The following is a 12,290-nucleotide window of genomic DNA, read 5'->3' as shown; positions in this document are numbered from 1 at the left end:
ACAACTGTGTTATAAGGTGTTCCTGGTGTGTGATATCATAGTTGTAACCCCAAAACCAAACTATACAGCTCTTGGGAGAATAAGAGACAGTTTTTGACCCATTAGGTCCCTTTATAAACCTACAATGTTTGTTTTCTATTGCGCTGACTGTTATCCAATCCCTGCGCTAAGCGTAACCCACTCGATTATGATGCTTGCGCTGTTTCGAATCACCACTTTTCTTCAGTGATCAGTTTTGAACGATAATTATGCCCTTATCCTTCCAACGTCGGCGTCAACGTTGTAGTACAGCAGCGAGAGGACGTCATACAAGCTATTGTAAACGATGTTTCCCGTACAGGCCCAAACAAAACTTTGTAATAAGCACATAAAACACAATGTTAGTGAACAAAAGTCAACACTTTCGCTTGTAATTGCATTGGTAGCTCGATACATAGCCAATTACTGAATTTAATTTTATGTATCCTTTTAACGCATGTCTTGTGTACCTCTCGATAACAACATTCGAGCGTATTGGACCAGTTTTCTGTCATTATTTGACACTTTTCTGGAGACACACACGTTTTCTTGATGACGTCACAGGGTCGCTGCTCGGTTGGTGTGCTTCTTACAGTATCCGGTGTGGAAATGTTCTTTTTAATTTTAGTTAATACCCTCCGCACGTGCATTGATCAAAACCCAACCAGACAATGAATAATTGTTTGATATAGAGCAGACCGAACTAACAATCTCTTCCTTTACAAACTCTATTGGTTATTTTGATATCATCTGAAAAAACTGATAATCAGGCATTGTCTGCGTGTGAAATGTAAGTAATAAAAAAATAATTAAAAACAAGTCGCGTAAGGCGAAATTACAACATTTAGTCAAGCTGTCGAAATCACAGAATGAAACTGAACGCACTGCACGACCGTATACTCGTAGCATCGTCAGTCCACCGCTCGTGGCAAAAACAGTGAAATTGACAAGAAGAGCGGGGTAGTACACGGGGGATAACCTGTCAAAGGCCGAACAGAAGCCGAAGGCCGCTCATGACACGTGTGAAGGCAAGTTTTGTCTGTTTTCTAGGTATTGTTTGATTTATGTCGGGATTTAAGGTAAGCTACTGATTCAGCGATAACTAAATTTGTTTCTCATGCATAAAAAGTCAGGGAGCGATTGATATTTGCCCGTAAATAGCCTATAAAGCTGAAAATGTCCGCGATCGAGCACCGGAAATGGCTGTTCGATGGGTTTTGCAAGTAGAAATGTGCTTTATTTCACCAAATCAGCTCGTATTTGGTATGGGTACGGGATTCTAGAGGACGAAGGAGTCATAAGAGGTGCAAAGAAGTGCTATTTGGGAGTAGAATAAATCTTCCGAGACAGTTGACAAGAGAAGGTCATATTTGAGAGATGCGCGTAGGCCGATTGTCTTTCCGACAAGCGAATGATACAGCAGATTAATCATTCGTTTTGACCAGAAACCTAGTCTCTAGTTTTTATGAATGAGTTTTTTAATTAAAACAATCACGAGAACTCTCTCGCTTACCCTTAAATCTTTATCCTTGTAAAATAAAGTTATCTCTCTCTCATAGTTTCTTTTTGGCCTGTTGGCAAGTCTTCTCTCACTCGTTGAAATAATAGAAAACTGTTGATAACACATGGTACCCGGGGGGAGTGGGGGGGGGGGGGGGGTAAGTTAGCGCAAGGGCAGCTGATGGCGGTGCCATTTGATGTCTGATTCGATCGCGGGGATGCATCGGCCGTATTTTTTTTTTGGTTTTTTTTGGGGGGGGGTGGCGGTGGGGGGGGGGGGGTGGCGGTGGGGGGGGGGTGGAGTGGCAGCAGATGTTGCCTGGAAGCGTCGTTTTGCACTCTGTGTCTCTGCCCGGGTTTGGGGAGGGGTGGGGGTGGGGGGGGGGTGGCTATTAACGGTTGCCCCTCCATGTCTACTCACCGGGGAGGGGGAGGGGTGTGCCACGCAAGGAATTGTACGCCTTGAAAGAAAGGGTGAGGGGGCAGCCGCGGACTCTGCCGCTAGTAACTTTGCCGGCCAGCCGACTAAAGAGGAAACTCTCCAAAGTGATGTATGGCAGCATAGTAGCACCAAAAGTAAAATTACTCATTTCATTGCATGATGTCTTATACAAGCACATGTTTAAGACAAGCAATTGTAATATATATATGTGAGTCTTAGTAATATCCACATATTATACATTTACTAAAATCTCCAGAAGTTACAAATATCTGTGAAAATATAAATGTATGTGCATTTCCTCTAGCCGTTTCTGTTTGTTTTTTAGATCATGCAGACGAGAAAACCACCGGCAAATACACCCTGGTGCATTCTCTGTAGTCAGGCAAACCTGACGCCCACAAGAAGTGGACCTACATGTTTGAAAAAACAACAACACTTTTGTGGGTTGAATTAGATACTTTCTGCTGCAGTTATAGAAGTAAATGTTCCTTTTGGATAATTTTCCTGACTGCATAACAGCCTCAAACGTTAGAAATAGTCATAGTTGTGCGTTTATATAGGTAATTCCGCATTGGTATTTATACATGTCATTGGTAATTAGTAAATTATCAATGTGGAAGTGATATATGTATTTTTTACTTGTGTCGCAATTATGCCGTCATACTATGGTGTCCCCTCCACTGAGGCCAGGGATCTCACCCCCAACCCCCCACGTGCCGCGTCTGCTATCCAGTTTGCGGTAGGATTAGAATATATATATATATATATATATATATATATACCAAACCGATGTCAAATACGAGCTGATTTGGTGAAATAAAGCACATTTCTACTTGCGAAACCCATCGAACAGCCATTAGGCTAAGCGAGAGAGTTCTCGTGATTGTTTTAATTAAAAAACTCATTCATAAAAACTAGAGACTAGGTTTCTGGTCAAAACGAATGATTAATCTGCTGTATCATTCGCTTGTCGGAAAGACAATCGGCCTACGCGCATCTCTCAAATATGACCTTCTCTTGTCAACTGTCTCGGAAGATTTATTCTACTCCCAAATAGCACTTCTTTGCACCTCTTATGACTCCTTCGTCCTCTAGAATCCCGTACCCATACCAAATACGAGCTGATTTGGTGAAATAAAGCACATTTCTACTTGCAAAACCCATCGAACAGCCATTTCCGGTGCTCGATCGCGGACATTTTCAGCTTTATAGGCTATTTACGGGCAAATATCAATCGCTCCCTGACTTTTTATGCATCGAGAAACAAATTTAGTCATCGCTCAATCAGTAGCTTACCTTAAATCCCGACATAAATCAAACAATACCTAGAAAACAGACAAAACTTGCCTTCACACGTGTCATGAGCGGCCTTCGGCTTCTGTTCGGCCTTTGACCGGTTATCCCCCGTGTAGTAGTTGCGCTGTGCTGCATAGCACGCTTTTCTGTACCTCTCTTCGTTTTAACTTTCTGAGCGTGTTTTTAATCCAAACATATCATATCTATATGTTTTTGGAATCAGGAACCGACAAGGAATAATATGAAATTGTTTTTAAATCGATTTCGGAAATTTAATTTTGATCATAATTTTTATATGTTTAATTTTCAGAGCTTGTTTTTAATCCACATATAACATATGTATATGTTTTTGGAATCAGAAAATGACGAAGAATAAGATGAAATTGTTTTTGGATCGTTTAATAAAAAAAAAATTTTTAATTACAAGTTTCCGATTTGTAATGACCAAACTCACTCATTAGTTTTTAAGCCACCAAGCTGAAATGCAATACCAAACCCCGGCCTTCGTCGAAGATTGCTTTGCCAAAATTTCAATCAATTTAATTGAAAAATGAGGGTGTGACAGTGCCGCCTCAACTTTTACAAAAAGCCGGATATGACGTCATCAAAAGTATTTATCGAAAAAAAGAAAAAAACGTCCGGGGATATTATTCCCAGGAACTCTCATGTCAAATTTCATAAAGATCGGTCCAGTACTTTGGTCTGAATCGCTCTACACACACACGCACAGACACACACACACACAGACACCGCGACCCTCGTCTCGATTCCCCCTCTATGTTAAAACATTTAGTCAAAACTTGACTAAATGTAAAAAGAAAAAAAAGCTATGTGTGGTATATATATATTCTTGTCATAAACAGTCCTCTTCTGTGAGGACATCCCCCACACCCAATCACACACAGACACAGGCGCACAGACACACAGACACACACACACACACACACAAACACACACATCGGCAGGAAAACAGACGCTGTGCACATACAGACACAGATCAGACAGATACAAACTTACGTACACAGAGTGACATAAGTTAATACACAGCTACAGACAGGTCACAAGGAGAGAGAGAGAGAGAGAGAGAGAGAGAGAGAGAGAGAGAGAGAGAGAGAGAGAGAGAGAGAGAGAGAGCCAGACAGACAGCCAGCCAGCCAGCCACGCAGACACATAACTGTATGTTAACAAGAAAATAAGAAACAAAGAGTCACACATAAACACAAACATGCAGACAAACAAACCGAAAGACAGACAGACAAATAGACACATCATGAATGAAGGAATGAAGGAATGAAGGAATGAAGGAAAGAATGAATTCGAAAATATTTACAAGAATAAGTTCCATCATTCAATTCTTCGATGCACCCACCATCATACACGCACTTATATGCCTCATGTTCTTAAAAGCTCAGCCCCATCCATCAACCCATCCATATGTCCACTGACTCCGATGTGGCCACCCACCAACCCATCCATCCATCCTTCCACCCATCCATCCTTCCACCCATCCATCCTTCCACCCATGCATCCATCAACTCATCCTTCAATGGGCGGTTCTGGTGAGGTTATGCCCCCTCTTTCTTTCGGCTGGTTTACTGGCGCCACCTCGCAGCGAGATCACACAAAAAAGGAAAAAAATTGCATTGGTCCTAAATAGCATATCGGTTTGGTAACAGTTCGTGTGTAAGTCGTGCATTTTATACGGTAAACAGACAATGGTCGGTTCTGGTGAGGTTATGCCCCTTCTTTCTTTCGGCTGGTAACTGGCGCCACCTCGCGGCAAGATCACAGGAGTTGTCTTGCGTTATCACCCCATCCAGCGATCCATCCATCCATACACCTTTTCGATCCATCCACACATCCATCCATCCATCCATCCACCAATCCACCAGTCCGTCCTTCCACCCACCCGTCCATCATTTACGACATACCGACAGGCAGACATGAAAAGAAGTAGAGACCCAGGACGATGAGCACAGTCTTGGTGAACTTCCAAGAGTGTTTCTCCCTGACCCTTGACCTTTCTTGTGCTGCGATCATTCGGGAGTGACGATTGGCCACCTGCACGTGCATCACAATCATCTCTGCATCCATACAATTAAAATAAAAACCAATATGAGAGAAAGAGAGAGAGAGAGAGAGAGAGAGAGAGAGAGAGAGAGAGAGAGAGAGAGAGAGAGAGAGAGAGAGAGAGAGAGAGAACGAACGAGAGACAGACAGACAGACAGATAGAGGGAGGGAGGGAGAAATTAAAGTTGAAAGACTTTCTTATAAGAGGACATGTAAATAGAAATGCAAACAAGATATCAACATTTGCCTGTAAAGTATCACTGGAGGTATGTGTCCAATCTGTGCATGGCATTAGAGCATCTCTCATGGATACTTGCCAAGCCTTTGAACTTCCTGTACGGAGTAGGATTTTTTCCTTAAATAATTCCGCGGACTGACACAGGTTTCAGTAATGGGCAATTCCAGCGTCACTGACGTGGCATTCCGCCATTCGCACAAAAAAAATCAGAAATTATTTGCCATAAAAGCAATATTCATGATGCTTTTATTAACTCAAATTTGTGCAGAAATTTCCCCAAATATGACAACCTTCCTACCCAAGGTGACAAATGTTAAGTTCAAAATAGATAAGGGTACTTAACTTGATTTTGAAAAAAACGTCGCTGACGCGGCAAAAATGCTCACCTGCATTTCACTCACTAAGCGAAATTCTAAAAGTCTATGAGTTTAGGCAACTAAATTAGGTGCTTTTTGGTAGATCATAGTCAAGACATGATATTTACTGAAATATGAAAAAATTTGCAAATATCAAATGTATTCTTCCCACAAGCGGTTAATATGTAGCGTCACTGACGTGGCACTTGAGCGTCACTGACGTGGCACGTGTGAATTTGATGTTTAATAGTAATATTTTTTTTGGTGTTAAAATATAGGTAGTTTCACACGGACGATTTTTAACTGATTATTGATCTTCTCAGCCATTGTTGAACAACTGTACGGCTCTTTGTCTCTCAGTCCGTCTGTCCGTTGGTCCGCCCGTTGGTCTACCGACACCATGATTGCCCATCTAAATAACTTGTAAACTAATGATTTGAATTGGACATTTTCCACATATATTGATACACATTAAAGAAACATATACCTCCAGCAAACATATTTAAAGTATTCCGGGTCAAGTCACTTCTCAAGGTCACCGGTCAAGGTCACTCGGTTTTTTTCTTGTACACTCTAGACAACGCCTTGATTTCCAAAAATATTGCATTCAAACGTGGCGGGCGAACAGGTACTCATCATCAGAAAGTTAAATGGCTCCTGATTTTAGCTCGAAAACGTAATTTAAACGGTTTTGTATTGAGCAGTCATTATTTTGACGCCCTGGGCTGTCTTTCTTCCCGGCAATTTAACAACCATTATACACTCACGTAAAACAAATTAGTATGTACATTTGACAAGATCCTAAATGTGCAACACACTATTCCACTTTATTTTTTGTTGGTGTTAGTCGAGAATATCACGTTAATTGTAAATCTGTACATAACTAAACTCCAACATTGGTGCATGAGAATTAGCGCTACGAGGTATGATCCAAACAAAATGATCAAATGTGATTTTCGCGAAGACTGTTCGGCGTATCTGGCTCAAATTACAGTAGCCATTAGAAATACTCTCCTCCTACATCGATGCAAAGTCACAAGTGCCTGAGCGAAGTGGAAGCCTTAAGATGGCCTTATTTGGGGTTGGTTTTAAGCTCAGATTTGTCACCTTTTTTGATGTCTTGGAAACAATAAAATGTCTTGACACAGTCTTGTTTTCATAGAGGGAATAACTAGAAATCACAAGGAATAAAATAAGGTCTGTGGAGTGTGTGAGGCAAAGATCGGATTACTTAGACTTTAAGAAATGGAGTTACGGCCCTTATTGTGTGGAGACTGGCATTGTCCTGGAAGAGAAGGGAAGTCTGGGTTTCACAGTTAAGTCGTCGACTGCTGAACTCGTGAGTAAGTTTGGGTAATAAGGTTTTTGCATAGTATGTGACAGTGACAGTTCTGTTAGCAGACAGACTATCGACAGCAACAGGACCTTGGTGATAGCAAAATACAGCGAATAGCACTGTTTCTGCTTTGAAAACCGTGCATACAAATTTGGTGAGTCACGTCATTGTGGTCCAATCGGGCATTGTTTTGTGTTTTCTTGCAATAATATAAACCAAAGTCTCATTATCAGTGACTACATTTATCACAAGTTTGGGTCTACTTCGTTAAAAACGGTTGAGCGGATCGCGTGCAACAGGAACCTGTTGCTACTTCCGTTTCCCTGTCAGCTTATAAGGCATCCATTTTGCGGCCAACTTTTGAAACTGAAGGTCATTGATTGTGTAGAATTATGCGGACTGTTCTATAATATGAAAGTTTAAGTCAGGCACTTTATACTTGTATGTACACGTTTAATCTTAGTTTTGTAAGTTTTGATACAGCAGCTACATTCGTCTTGTTTGAAGAGTTCCCGGAAGTCTTTTTGGCTATTCAGAGTTGTTCCTTTTTTTCCCCAGTTTTGATTTCTGTTTTATTTTGTCAGATTGTAGAATATGAAACAGCTTTGATTCATGTAACTTTCTTCATCTTTGTAGAAATTTCCTTTGTGTCATTACCAAGCTACACTCTTGCACAGAAGTGGAGTTGTTCATGGTGCTTGACGAAATACCCCGTTCTGAAGCATAACTCAAAAGTGACCTAGTTTGATTCCTCGTCATTTATGACGTAGCAACCTAATGATGTCATCCCTGAAAGGTTAACCAGATAAATGTTTGGCCATTCCAATGATATATTACTTAAGATGATCAGTTACCTGAAACAGTTATAAAAGCGTTTTGATCATTTTTTGGGGATCATACCTCCTACAAATCACTCGGTTTAATTGCACTAAAAATAAAAAATAAAGGCCAAATGCTCTCCTTTTTGTGCTCAGCTTTCTCCAGTAACAACTGTGTTTACCTGAGTTAGAAAATAAAAGAATATCACAAAGAAATTTGTTAAAATCTACCAGTAACAAGTACACATGGAACCAAAGTGCCACAGACGTTACAAAACAGTGCCACGTCAGTGACGCACTTTGTGCACAACAAAATGGGGACAAACAAACACTAATTACATGGTTGGACTCCTCCATTGAAAAGCTAAGAAAACTCAAAAAAAAGAAATAAATCAACCGATCGGTTCATCGCCGCAAAAAGTTTTTATACCCAAAACGTCACTGACGTGGCACCATTTTGGGGTGGAAAATGTTTCGAATATATCTCAAAAAGTATTATCATTAGATATTTGAAAAACAGATCAAACGATTGTTTAGGGCTTCTCTAGCAACTTTGACTAATTTTCGAAACCAAAACAATGAAAACTAGCACACGCGATGACATTCTTAAAAGTTGTCATAAATTGACTTCACACGGCGCGTTCCCAAATGGCATCAAAAACAAAATGGCGGCATGCAAAAGGAGTGAATAAGAGGCAAACGATGAATAGTATGAGTAACTATAAACATCTCTCATTGCATATGTACGGTGAAAAAGCCGTCAATTCCATTTTGAATTTCAGGCTAAGGTGAGCATTTTTTTTGGAATTGCCCTAATAAGTTCACTGAAATAGTCTAGAAAGCACTAAAAATAATAAATAATAATAATATGGGAGATTTATAGAGCGCTTTACATTCTCAAAGCGCTTTACAATGACAAACATACATAATACATACAAAGCAAAGCAAAAGCATGTGCAGCAGCATTCAGCACACAAGTGAACAACGAAACTCAAACACTACATCAATACAATCTGCAAGCATACTAACACAGGCAAAGACATTCGAACATTCAAACACCTGATTCAAAAATGCACCATGTTGAAATAAAATTAATCAAAATACTGGGTGAAGAAGTGTGTTTTAAGGTTTGATTTGAAGGAACAGAATGTTTGGCAGTGTCGGATAGAGTAAGGGAGAGAGTTCCACGCAACGGCAGCAGAGTGGGAGAAGGCTCTCTGGCCGTGCTGTTTGCGACTAAAAGAAGATAGACGGAATATTCTAGTGTCTACAGAGGAGCGGAGGGATCGTGAGGGTGTATAGAGTGTGAACAGGTCAGACAGGTAGGATGGGGCTGAGCCAGATATTATTTTGTAGCAGATAATGTATCTATTAACCGTGGAGCGCGCGCACGTGTGAGTGTGTGTGAGTGTGTGTGTTTGTGTGTGTGTGTGTGTGTGTGTGTGTGTATGTGTGTGTGTGTGTGTGTGTGTGTGTGTGTGTGTGTGTATATATATGTGTGTGTGTGTGTGGCTTTTTAAAATGTTATGCCTGTCTTACACTGTGCCGAATATCCTTGCGAATATGAACATGTTGTATTCGGCAAAAAAAGAGACGAATGGACAGAAAAAAATATTGAAAATTCGAAGCCTTACCGATCATTGCGAATGCATACAAATCCATATACGAATGTCTTGCGGATGTATTAACGAACGTTGCGAGTGGCCTTGCGAGTGTTGCGAGTGCTTGCAAACATTTTACGAATAAAGCGATTATGCAATTCGCATTGTTTGTAATACTGCACTTACACTGTGCCAAATTTCCCTTGCGAATAGAATTCACCAATAATTCGTAATGATCGGGACATGGTCGCAAGACATTCGTAAATGTTCTAAACCATTCGCCACCATTCGTCTCTTGTTGCGAATATTAGCAACATGCTCCTAATATTCGCAAGGAATGCATATTCTTCAGTATTCGCAAGCCATTCGTAATCATCGTAAAGGTATTCGTAGTGCTCGCAAGGCATTCCCAATGATCGGTACACATTCGCAAGCACTCGCAACTATTCGTAAGACATTCGCAAGAAATGTGTATAGGAACATGTTGTATTTGGCCAAAAAAAGAGACTAATGGACAGGAAAAATATTGACAATTCGAAGCCTTACGAATCATTGCGAATGTCTTATGAATGGTTGCAAGTGCTTGCGAATGTCTACTGATCATTGCGAATGCATACGAATCTATATTCGCAAGGATATTCGGCACAGTGTAAGACAGGCATAACGAATGTTTGCGAATGCCTTGCGAGCCTGACGAATACATTGCGATGATTACGAATGTTCGCAAGGATATTCAGCACAGTGTGAGACAGGCATAACGTATGGTTGCGAATGCCTTGCGAGCGTTACGAATACATTGCAAAATCTTACAAGTACTAGTACGTTGCAAAAAAGTTAAGAATATGACTTCTTTGCGAACATTAGGAACATGTTCCTATGTTCAAAACAAGAGACTAATGGTGGCGAATGGTTAAGAACATTTACGGATGTCTTGCGACCATGTCCCGATCATTGTGAATTATTGGAAAATTCTATTCGCAAGGGCAATTCGACACAGTGTAAGAGTAGCATTAGGGCTATCAAAAACAAAAATAAACATATAACCAATGTAAACTCCATTACCTTACAGATGTGCGCGTAGAGAATCAACATGACAATGCTCGGGACGAAGAAGAGACACACAACAAAACGCAGGTAATCATCGTGCATGAGACCAAAGAAGCTGCAGACGGGTAGCTGCTTTCCGTCACGGTCCAGCCCTCCACCCGGATTGCTCCACCCGAGGGTTGGGAGGAGGGAGAAGAGAATGGACAGTAGCCATGTGCCGACCGCCATTATAGTCACTGTTATACCATTGCACACTGTGCTGTATCTGCAACGGAGTCAACGGTGTTATTGGAAAAGACAAGTTTTTAACCGTCTCACCCTCGCCTGCTCTACCTCTGTGTACATTTCCAAAGGACTTCTGTACTACAGTACGTACTACCGGCCTCACAAAATCTGGAAGCAGGTTCATTAACTACATGTAACTTTTGAACAATTGGACCACATGACTTTTTTTTCTCGATTTTGTTGCAACAACGTTGTTGTTGTTTTTAGAGGAAAGCTCACACACACACACACACACACACACACACACACACACACACACACACACACACATATATATACACACACACACACACACACACACACACACACACACACACACACACACACACACATACACACTCACAAACAGTCTGCATTTATAAACAGCCATCAGAATTGCAATTGTATTTCCCCAACAACAATTCCAAAACATGATTAAGCACGTCGATTTTCAACGAACATAATTTGATTTACCTGTACGGTAAGATGATCTTGACGTAACGGTCTGCAGTCAGAAGTGCCAGGTGAAGGACGGATGATGACAGAGCCAGAATCAACAGAGCGTATCGAACCAGGCACTCTATACGGTTCTGAAATCAATGCTGGGGTTTGAAGTCTTCAATTTAGCATTCTTTATCAGGAAGCTCATTTAATGATGTGCACACACATCATTTGGCGGCTGTCGTGGTGTCAGTGGTGTATAAGCGTGTGCGCGCGCGCGCGTGTGTGTGTGTGTGTGTGTGTGTGCGTGTGTTGGTGTGTGTTGGTTTGTGTGTTGGTGTTTGTGTCTGAGTTTTTGTGTATGTACGAGGGGGACTCAATATATTTTGCAACCTGGGCAAACTAATTAAGTCACTTCTTTGCCTTTTTCATTACATCAAAGACCAGTTTTGGAAAGACTTGTGACAAAAAAAGTACTTGATTCCGCGTAACCGTTTTCATTCAATGCGATAAAATATAAGTGTGATGGGTCTCCTGCCAGCAGTGTTGACCTTTCGCGAAGAGATTTTCGAGCTATGATGTATTATGGCTACTGCCAAGGAAACTCTTTTCAAGAGTGCTTTTTAAGTTTAAAATACTGTGTTGGAAGTCTATCTCCACCGAAAGCCACTGTTTTCAGGTGGTTCAGACAGTTCATTACTGGCGTGTGTACGTTAAAAAACGTTGACCGTTGTGGTCTAATGGCAACAATCGTTACCCCAGAAAACGTCTCTAGGGTAGAGTCCCTGATTGAGAAGGACCTTAAAATGATATACGCTGAAATGCATGATAGAATGAAGATTTAATCGGGAAGTCTCACTTGT

General features: G+C 41.0%; 1 protein-coding gene across 1 annotated transcript in view; it reads right to left on the bottom strand.

Annotated features, from left to right (window-relative positions):
- Positions 1 to 12,290, bottom strand: part of LOC138978190 (adenosine receptor A3-like) — a 46,280-nt gene that overhangs the window by 10,712 nt on the left and 23,278 nt on the right. Inside the window, exons 3-5 of the mRNA XM_070350856.1 lie at positions 11,461 to 11,576; positions 10,738 to 10,987; positions 5,188 to 5,317 (exon numbers count right to left, since the gene is read on the bottom strand). Coding sequence (XP_070206957.1) covers positions 5,188 to 5,317; positions 10,738 to 10,987; positions 11,461 to 11,576 — 496 coding nt within the window. The remainder of the gene's footprint in view (positions 1 to 5,187; positions 5,318 to 10,737; positions 10,988 to 11,460; positions 11,577 to 12,290) is intronic.

Source organism: Littorina saxatilis, linkage group LG1 (assembly GCF_037325665.1).
Source record: "Littorina saxatilis isolate snail1 linkage group LG1, US_GU_Lsax_2.0, whole genome shotgun sequence".
Lineage (NCBI taxonomy): Eukaryota > Metazoa > Mollusca > Gastropoda > Littorinimorpha > Littorinidae > Littorina > Littorina saxatilis.
This window is presented reverse-complemented; position numbering and strand designations above follow the sequence as displayed.